At 40.7% G+C, this 10,963-nt stretch overlaps 1 protein-coding gene across 1 annotated transcript in view; it reads left to right on the top strand.

Moving 5' to 3' along the window:
• Positions 1 to 7,433, top strand: part of pcp4l1 (Purkinje cell protein 4 like 1) — a 29,479-nt gene extending 22,046 nt beyond the window's left edge. Inside the window, exons 2-3 of the mRNA XM_055901498.1 lie at positions 1,956 to 2,010; positions 2,994 to 7,433. Of these exons, the coding sequence (XP_055757473.1) occupies positions 1,956 to 2,010; positions 2,994 to 3,133 (195 nt within the window). The 3' untranslated portion in view covers positions 3,134 to 7,433. The remainder of the gene's footprint in view (positions 1 to 1,955; positions 2,011 to 2,993) is intronic.
• The last annotated feature ends 3,530 nt before the right edge of the window (positions 7,434 to 10,963 follow it).

The raw sequence follows: 10,963 nt of genomic DNA on the forward strand, positions 1-10,963 counted from the left end.
GACACTCCTGTTACCCACTCCAAGAGGATGTCACTCTCACAGACACTCCTGTTACCCACTCCAAAAAGGATGTCATTCTCACAAACACTCCTGTTACCCACTCCAAGAGGATGTCACTCTCACAGACACTCCTGTTACCCACTCCAAGAGGATGTCATTCTCACAGACACTCCTGTTACCCACTCCAAGAGGATGTCACTCTCACAGACACTCTTGTTACTCACTCCAAGAGGATGTCACTCTCACAGACACTCCTGTTACCCACTCCAAGAGGATGTCACTCTCACAGACACTCCTGTTACTCACTCCAAGAGGATGTCACTCTCACAGACACTCATGTTACCCACTCCAAGAGGATGTCACTCTCACAGACACTCTTGTTACTCACTCCAAGAGGATGTCATTCTCACAAACACTCCTGTTACCCACTCCAAGAGGATGTCACTCTCACAGACACTCCTGTTACCCACTCCAAGAGGATTGTCTGTCCTCGTACATGTCTCTTGTATTCAGTCAGTTAATACTAGCAACTATATAGGTAATGTACAAATAACTGCCATAAGAATGGAAACACTTGAGTAAATGAAGGATACAAAGTTTATTGAAAGAAAGTGCAGTTCACTTGAGGTTCCTGAGGTAATTAGGCAATAATGTGTGTGTGTGTGTGGTTATGTAGTGATACTGGTTATGTAGCGATACTGGTTATGTAGCGATACTGGTTATGTAGCGATACTGGTTATGTAGTCGATACTGGTTATGTAGTCGATACTGGTTATGTAGCGATACTGGTTATGTAGTCGATACTGGTTATGTAGTCGATACTGGTTATGTAGTGATACTGGTTATGTAGCGATACTGGTTATGTAGCGATACTGGTTATGTAGTCGATACTGGTTATGTAGCGATACTGGTTATGTAGCGATACTGGTTATGTAGTGATACTGGTTATGTAGTCAATACTGGTTATGTAGTGATACTGGTTATGTAGTCAATACTGGTTATGTAGTGATACTGGTTATGTAGCGATACTGGTTATGTAGTCAATACTGGTTATGTAGTGATACTGGTTATGTAGTCAATACTGGTTATGTAGTCAATACTGGTTATGTAGCGATACTGGTTATGTAGCGATACTGGTTATGTAGTCAATACTGGTTATGTAGTCAATACTGGCTATGTAGTGATACTGGTTATGTAGTCGATACTGGTTATGTAGTCGATACTTGTTATGTAGTCGATACTGGTTATGTAGTGATACTGGTTATGTAGTGATACTGGTTTTGTAGTGATACTGGTTATGTAGTGATACTGGTTATGTAGCGATACTGGTTATGTAGTGATACTGGTTATGTAGTCAATACTGGTTATGTAGTCGATACTGGTTATGTAGTGATACTGGTTATGTAGTCGATACTGGTTATGTAGTGATACTGGTTATGTAGTCGATACTTGTGATACTGTGATACTGGTTATGTAGTCGATACTTGTGATACTGTGATACTGGTTATGTAGTGATACTTGTTATGTAGTGATACTGGTTATGTAGTCGATACTGGTGATACTGTGATACTGGTTATGTAGTGATACTTGTTATGTAGTGATACTGGTTATGTAGTGATACTGGTTATGTAGTGATACTGGTTATGTAGTCGATACTGGTGATACTGTGATACTGGTTATGTAGTGATACTGGTTATGTAGTGATACTTGTGATACTGTGATACTGGTTATGTAGTGATACTGGTTATGTAGTGATACTGCTTATGTAGTCGATACTGGTGATACTGTGATACTGGTTATGTAGTGATACTGGTTATGTAGTCGATACTGGTGATACTGTGATACTGGTTATGTAGTGATACTGCTTATGTAGTCGATACTGGTGATACTGTGATACTGTGTGTTAGTTGAAGAATTCTGTTGTAGTTGACAACTCTTCTTTCTCTTCTCTGCAGCTCAGATCCACTGGGAACCCCAACAGCAGCCAGGCGCCTGCGTCGGACAACAAAGGTCTGTCTCACATTATGTGTATTTAGACTGCATACTCTATAAACTTGGTCTCTGTCTCTTTCTCCTCGTCTGTCATTCTCTCTCTCTCATCTGTAAGTGTAGCACCGACATGCCAGCCTTTCAGTGTAGGTTTTGCCTCCTATGGCCATTGTTAGCCGGCTGAAGGCCACATTCGCCTAATCCTGGGATTACTTTTTTCAGGTGAATGCATAAAATACGTCTCCATATTTGGCCCAATGTTTCAAATTTTGTCTGGATTCACTGGGCTGTGTCCCAAATGGCACCCTGTGCCCTATCGGTCCTGGACAAAGTAGTGCACTAAAAGGTAAAATTGTGTCATTTGGGACGCAACCTGTGATAACTTGTTGGGGCTGAATGCATAAGCTAAATCTCCACCTCCATATTTGGCCCCTCGTTAATTATTTGTTTGTATTCTCCATTTCCAAGACACTAAATATATATTTGATGAGTTTTCTAGAAGTCTCGACAGTACATCGTCACTCCATACACTTTGGACTGTTAGAACAGTCATTACATCCTCCCTCTCTCCCTCTCTCCCTCTCTCCTCTGCACCTCTGTCACCTCTGTCAAAGTAGTGCTGAAGCTACCAGACCAAATAATGTTGAATAGTTTGGCTGTTCTATACTTTATAGTTTGCCTGGCCAAATGGAACTGACAGAATAATCATACAATTCCACACCCTTCCCAACTGCCACTCCAGGCAGGCTAAAGCAAACACTTATAAGTATTTGACAGATTTCAAATAGTGTTTGAACCGAGGTCTGTGACCTATAGCAGCCCGATGGAGAGACACTAAAACACTAAGTCTCCCCAAACTCTTACCCGCTGTCCTGTCCTTCATGGCCAGGCCAAACCTGGTAAAGATGAACATGGGTGTGGGAACGACGCTAGTGTGTGTGGTAACACGTATTTGTTACCTATCCCCTTTAAAAATCAATGCCTTTTTGATTTGTCCACTCCAGAGAAGGCGGTTGACTCCAAGGCCCCAGCGACTGGGGAGGAGGAAGAGGAAGTGGACATCGACTTGGAAGCGCCAGAGACGGAGAAAGCAGCGCTCGCCATCCAGAACCAGTTCAGACGCTTCAAGAAGAACAAGAAGTAGTGACAGAAGGAGAAGAAAGAAAGAAAAAAAAGAAAGAAAAAAAAAGAAAAACTTTCTGCAGAACAGAAAAATAGTGATTGAAGAAGACGGGTGGTGTGAGGGTGGAGAAATTAAGGAAGAGGGGGAGAGGAAGGGAGGAGAGAGGCAAGCAGGAATTGTGTCATCGCAAATTATAAAACCAACCGATATCTCCACTGTGAGAGAGGGAGAGGGGAGGAGAGGACAAGAAAGGAGAGGGAAGGAGAGGAGAGGAGAGCAGAGGGGAAGAGAGGACAGGAGAAGAGAGGAGAGGGGAAGGGAGGAGAAGAAAGGAGATGGAAGGAGAGGAGAAGAGAGGAGAGGGAAGGAGAGGAGAAGAAAGGAGATGGAAGGAGAGGAGAGGGGAAGAGAGGAGAGGAGAGGGGAAGAGAGGAGAAGGAAGGAGAGGAGAGGGGAAGAGAGGAGAGGGGAAGAGAGGAGAGGGAAGGAGATAATATGTTAAAACAGAATTTATAATCTGGCTTGACCAATAACCCCAGTCACCACCACCTTTGCAGATATCCTGATGAATCCCCCTGCATCCTCCCTCCCAAACGCACCCCGTCCCCTCACTCCCACTGCACAGACGCACATCCCCATGCCCCCCAACCCCCAAGAGAGTGGAAAACTGTTCCCTTGAAAACAGAGAACAAAGTCCTCTGACAGAACAAACACAACTGGCTGCCAAACACAACATATAAAATAACACATACTATATTTCCAGCTCTCTTTCATTCATTTAACATCTCTCTCTCTCTCTGTGTGTGTGTGTGCGTGCGTGCGTGCGTGCGTGCGTGCGTGCGTGCGTGTGTGTGTGTGTGTGTTTTTGTGGTACCCTCAATAAGAAAGGCAGAGTTACTAGCTCATGTTTTAGACAGCTGTAATTAGTTCGTTTTAAAGGGCTCTGTATCTCTCTTCCTTTCTTTTCCATTCTTTTTCCGATGTAGGCCAGACATCCGATCGCTCGACTCAGTGGCTCTGACCTCATGAGAGGACGCGCTGTGATCGATTGACAGACGGACAGAACACTCAGTTGTACTGAAGTAACCATTAGAATCTCCACAGAGTACATACAGAGTACATAGGAGCCTTTTTCCATCCAACATCCAGTTACTGATGCTTTCATTGGGTCATCAAAAACAATATCAATATCAATCAAGAGATGGTCAGATAACCCTCCAGGAAAGAGAGTATAAAGTTAACCGACTGACAGATAACTATCCGGTGTGTTCGAAATACCTGGGGCAGTCTGCCCCTGCAGAAGAGCTTTTAGGGAAATATTTTTGGAAAGGTCTTGGTCAACTGGTTGTAGCTGAATGTTGTATTCTTGTGGGTCAGCCTAGCAGTGGTGTAGTGTTCCTTCTGCTGTAACCTGAGACCCTCTGGTCCTCAACATAAACACTTAAATAAACATCTCTGGACCAGGTGCCAGCACCGAAACATGACCTGATCTAAAAACCCTCAGTTTACACAGAGACAGACAGACTGGCAGAGAGAGTGTGAGAGATGGAAGGAGACAGAAAGAGAGAGAGATATATAAGGATGACATAAGGACATGAGACAGAGAAAGACAGACTTGAAGGAAAAGCTCAAGAGAGAGCGAGAGAGAGATAGAGAGAGAGAGAGAGAAAGAGAGAGAGAGAAAGAGAGAAAGGAATGAGGACGAGAGGAAAAAGAGTTGCAAACTAACGCCCCCACAACACAGTCACACAGCACCCATATATAAAAATAGCAATTATACGCCCAAACCGGAGCACACAATCGCAAAAAACTGACAACATGTCTACTGCACTTGACAGTGAAAAAGTCTGCACAAACAAACACACACACATGCACACACACAGACATATTTCCTACGCATAGAACTAATCATTCTGCCTGTTTGGACAATGATTAAACCCACTCCCACCTTCCATCCCCTCCCCTCGTATGTAGCACACAGGACTGCTCCTGAACGCCCAAACCTCTGTACTCCTTACGCTTTAATCTCCCTACTAATTCATAGTAGTATTATTGGAATGTAACCTCTTTTCTATTTCAAGGACGGAGCAGATTAAGACAAAACTAGCACAAGCAATATCATTCCGCCCACCCCCCCTCTCCCTCCTAAGCCTTTTCTCATTTACTCTAATCTTGGACTATTTCTTACATATGGATTTTTTACTTAAGACTTTTTCTAAGAGCCCCTTGTCAGTCGGAGCTCACTCAGAACAGGAATACATATCTGGGATCAGCTTGGCCTTTTGGATCATAATGAATCTGATCTGTATGGACATGGAGAGGACCTGATCCTAGATCAGCACTCCGACTCTGAGCCGCTTGATAACTACGGGCCCAGAGCTAGTTAGTTAGTTGTATTCAATCAGAGATGGCCCCATTTAAAACCTGGGCTGTAGTCATCTTAGTTCTTTTGTTAACCGGACCCTTTTCCACTTCTCCCCCTAAAGGCAACCAAATATTGTAGGATTTTCAAGAACATAGTGCTACTGTGACTAAATGGATGATGTGATGAAAGCCTGTCTTGGTGATTGTGTTTCTGAATGGAATTAATGATGGATTCTAGATAGGGTATATAGAGTGGGTCTGAGATGTCTTAAAGACATGCTCCGGAACTTTGGCAACTACTAAGTGTTTTTTTTGTTTTACCTCCCGCTTTGGGCTGGATGTGTCAATGTGTAGTTTATACATGCATCATCTATGAGCAGAATTACTGTTTTACCTTAATTAGCCACAAAATCCCTAGTTTGAAAGTGACTATTTTTTTGGAAGCTGTGCTGCGCCATTTTCTCTACATTTTCCGCCAAGTGGGCCAGCCCTCTAGCAATTCACAGAACGAGAGAAAGAGCAATGATGCGGTGCACATAACTGCACATATGTGACATACTACACCATTTTAGGGGACCACTTTTGGCTCGTGAGCGCTACTTTCAGAAAGACTGACTAAAAAGTATACAACAGTACCGGAGAATCTCTTTAAGTAAACAATTCTGCTCTCCTCCAAACCCCTAGTGACCTAATTATTGACAAGAGCTATAGACTATAGACCCTTATAGCAAAATAGCACATCCCATAAACAATGTGTGTCCCAATATCCATACTAGCCACAGGAGGCTGCTGAGTGGAGGACGGCTCATAATAATTGCTGGAAACCATGTGTTTGATGTATTTGATACCGTTCCACAAATTACGCTGCAGTCATTCCCCAATTAAGGGGCAACCAACCTCCTGTCAACCTAGAATAGTTTTAAGTATGCTTGGCCAATATATTACTGTACAGCACAACTAGTGTCCTGTTTAGAGGGTGTACTTGTACATTAAGCTGCCTCACACTACAGAAACAGGAGATAGGCTCCTGCCCTATGGGCTGTTCTGGCTTGGACATAGTTTACTTACGATATACTAAGGAGGTAGCAGTAGAAGTTTGCTAGTAACATGGATTTTTGGATATACACAAAAATACAACTTGGATTTAACATTAGACCCATACATACTTATCTCACCGAAGACTGTTCATCCAACCCCTATATGACTGTAAGTCACATGTTCTAGTTGCCTATATATCCTTATTGTCGGTGTACTCTGTAGTGACTTAAAGCAATAGTAGACTAACCCAGTTTAGTAAAAAGACCTCACAAACAGAGAACGCACCAATCATTTCAAGGAATCTGCGTATTAAATGACACCCCGTTCCCTAGACAGTGCATTTCAGTACATAGTGTACTATTTAGGGAATAGTATGTTTAAAGTAGTCCACTGTCTAGGGAATAATATGGTAAAATAAAATAGTGCACTATCAAGGGAATAGTATGGTCAAAAGAAGTGCACTATGTAGGGAATAGGGTGTCATTTTAGATTTACTCCCCCAAGCAAACTCTCTGTTTGTGGTTAGGATCAATAAAAACATTATATTGCCTATATTTAATGATTTAATGAATATATTATTGATGTGTTATTTATTGATGATGTTTAAGTTCTGTCTGTTGGTTTATTTATGTTTATAACTACCTACCTACCTACGGTACCTATACCCTTTTGTTTTGTTTATTTTGAGTATTTCAACTTGAGGTCGCATGTGATGAGATACATTGTCTGTTGTTGTTTTGTTGCTAATATTCCCCATTCTGTGTTTTGGCGTTTCAAACTACCAGGGGTTTGGGAGGTATAGTATATATAAATATATTATATAGAGATGGTGTTTGCAGTGAGAATGCACATGAAACACCCCTGTACTGTACACCCCTGTACTGTGTTTTTCTGCACTAATAAAATTTGCTGCAAATTGCCTAAGAGTTCAACTGATGTGATGGCGTGTTGCGATTTCATGTCCTCGCATTAACAGGGCAGACATGCACAGTGTTGGAAAGTAACTGATTACATTGGAGAAAAAATACCTTAAATTAACAAAATGATCTCTGCCAAACATAGAATCAAGATGTTTATCCGTCTCTCTGTGACTGCCGATAACTTCAGAACGAAGTTGACTACAAAACAAAGCTGTCTTTGAAATTGTTACAAACAAGCAAAGGGTATGCTTCAAATGAAAACCGAGATGACTGCATTGAAATATAAATACAGTAGGCTACACAGGCCTATATATTTCAATCATAATGGAATCATAATGTTCAATCAATTTAGTTATATTTTGCTAATTGTAGGCTACTGTCAAATTGTGTCTCAATTTCCTGATGTGCTCAATGATGTGCCAGATATTTAATTTAGGAGATAATTTATTTCTAGGGGCTGATCTGTCGTCAGTATCTAATGTAAATGTTAGATTTGAACTGAGACTGATCCAAGAGCAGTGCTGCTTTTCTTTTGATCCTATTAGTATCGACACATGCTCTAACAACACACTTATTGAAAGTTCTCCCTATGTGGAGTTTTGGGAAACGCATGTGAGTTCATCGGCAGATATAGAAACAATGTATCGTTAACACACTCGTGAGCTTAAGTTCAATCGCTATGGGGAAAATGGCCAATGGCTATTTGCATTTATCAAAATCATATAGATTCTCTCTTTAAAAAGGGGAGGAGATGAATATCAACAGCTGCTTTACATTAAGCACATGCCAGTTCCTGTAAGTGACTCTCAAAGTACTTAATAAATTGGCTCAGTGAGCATTTGGAAATAAAATAAAAAATGAGAGGGAGTCCTCCCAGACCCTCCTCTTGTTTTTTACTTGGTGATGGCAGCTTCCCACTAATGGGACCTCCGCTGACGTCCTTTGGACATCTTGTGTCTATTCTTTGTTTAGTGCAATCCACCGGCCTTGATTTCAATGTTCCACGACGGGACTCCCTAGAAATAAGCCACTTCAATACAAGTGCCTTTTGTAGCAGGATAGGAGAGCATTTGTGCTTACCCTAACCTTTTCCCTAACCTTAATCTAATTGGAGAAAGGCCATAATGAATTATTCTAGCCCAGGCGCAATTTATACTTTGGCCACTAGATGGTAGCAGTGTATGTTCAATGTTTTAGGTTGATCCAATAAACTATTGCATATCTATTCAACATTTTATATCAAGACTGCCCAAATGTGCCTAGTTGGTTTATTCATACATTTTCAAGTTCATAATTGTGCACTCTCCTCAAACAATAGCATGGTATTATTTCACTGTAATAGCTACTGTAAATTGGACAGTGCAGTTAGATTAACAAGATTTGAATCTTTCTGTCCATATCAGATATGTCCATGTCCTGGGAAATGTTATTTTTACTTACAACATCATGCTAATCACATTAGCTAAACAGAAAGTGTCCAGATAAAAATATTTTATAAATATTAAATGACTCTTACTCAGACACACTTCATGTGAAAAAAATGCTATAACTCCCAACCTCATCCAGTGGTGGAATAAGTATTAAAGTGTCATACTTGAGGAAATGTTATTTGTATTTTTTTTTATTTTACCTTTATTTAACTAGGCAAGTCAGTTAAGAACAAATTCTTATTTTCAATGATGGCCTAGGAACAGTGGGTTACCTGCCTTGTTCAGGGGCAGAACAACATATTTTTACCTTTTAAAGATACCTCAGTAGAAAATGACTGAATTAAAAGTAAAAGTCACCCAGTGAAATTCTACTTGAGTAAAAGTCTAAAAGTATTTGGTTTTAAAAATACTTAAGTATCAAAAGTAAAATGTATAAATCATTTCATTTCAAATTCCTTATATTAAACCTGACGGTCCAATTTTATTAAAACAATTTAATTGACGGATAGCCAGGGGCACACTCCAACACTCAGAAATAATTTACAAACGAAGCATTTGTGTTTAGTGAGTCTGCCAGATCAAATGCAGTAGGGATGATACAGGAAATGTGAGAATTGGATAAGTGTGAGAATTGGACAATTTTCCTGTTAAAATGTAACGAGTACTTTTGGATGTCAGGGAAAATGTATGGAGTAAAAAGTACATTATTTGATTTAGGAATGTAGTGAAGTAAAAGTAAAAGATCCACAAATATAATTAGTAAAGTACAGATACCCCCAAAAATACTTAAGTAGTACCTTAAAGTACCTTCTATACATCAATATTTTGCTAAGTTTTGGTAAGTGGATGGGTCTCTACAAAAGGTGTAAACGGTACAGCCCAAAAAAATGTATACTTGCATAGTAGCAATATCAGAAATAGATAGTGTCACTATAAATAAAATAATATACAGTATGTACACAAACAATATCAATAACGATAGTGATAGACGAGGTAGTTATATGCATACAATCAGGGGTAAAGTGGCTGAGCAGCAGGATATAAAAATTATAGTAGCAGCAACGTATGGCGTGTGTGTTAGGAGAGAGTCATTTGAATAGAGGCACTGCAGATAGTGCTGATGACTGGTCCTTCCAAATGTAACAGTACTCTTCTTGCGTTGTGTACAATCAATCCTCGACACGAATTCCAACGTGTAGCACCAGTCATGGAGATTTATTCTGGTAGGAACAGCACAAAATTGCACGTCATGCAATGCACGGCTCACCATCCAACTCTGCACTCACGCACTGTACAAAATATATGAACCCCTCCCACCAGACACAGTAAGTTGCTAGCTAGTACTGGCGGGAATTCTTTACAACCAAAATGCACAACAAATATTCTCCAAAAAACACTGCATCTTATGTGTGATGTTCGAATAACATTTACAAACAAATGTATATAAATTGTACATTTAAATCATCACTTGGGAGTATAAAAATCACTTTTGATGTACAGTGCTTTGCAACCAACAACTTACCGCTGGTTTGGTGCTTGTTCACTGGGACGATTCTAACTGAAACATCCTCCCTCGTAAGCAAGCTACGCAAACCAGCCAATAAGATGCCATGTTGAGTAGGTGAAGGCAAGACAAAACTAACACCAAAAACCCATTGGCTTAACAATAAAGTGGCAAGGGGAATCACCAATAAAACCCTGTTACACAAACCACACATTAACAAGGGAATCTATATTTGGAGTGCCTGTTTCTGTCCTGCCCTTGACTTTGGTGCACAGCATGTGATGTCCATAGCCTCCTCGTCGCAAAACTCCCTGATCTTCTCAAAAAGATATGTTTGTCTAGCCGTGTCCAGTCCAGGTGGTGCTTGTACAGGCATACCATCTATGGGAGGAGGATGTCTGCGTTGCGCAGCAGCTGAAACCTGGTCCCAACAGTCCAAACGCTCCTTGGCAACAACAACAGCAGCCTCCAGAGCATCGAAGCTGTTAAACACGGAACAACCAAAAATAAATCGGAAGACATTACAACCCTGCACAACATTAATTCACCTCCAAGTTTAGATAAGAATAACCTCATACAATGCATTGCAAATTAT

The sequence above is a fragment of the Salvelinus fontinalis genome, chromosome 36 (genome assembly GCF_029448725.1).
Source record: "Salvelinus fontinalis isolate EN_2023a chromosome 36, ASM2944872v1, whole genome shotgun sequence".
Lineage (NCBI taxonomy): Eukaryota > Metazoa > Chordata > Actinopteri > Salmoniformes > Salmonidae > Salvelinus > Salvelinus fontinalis.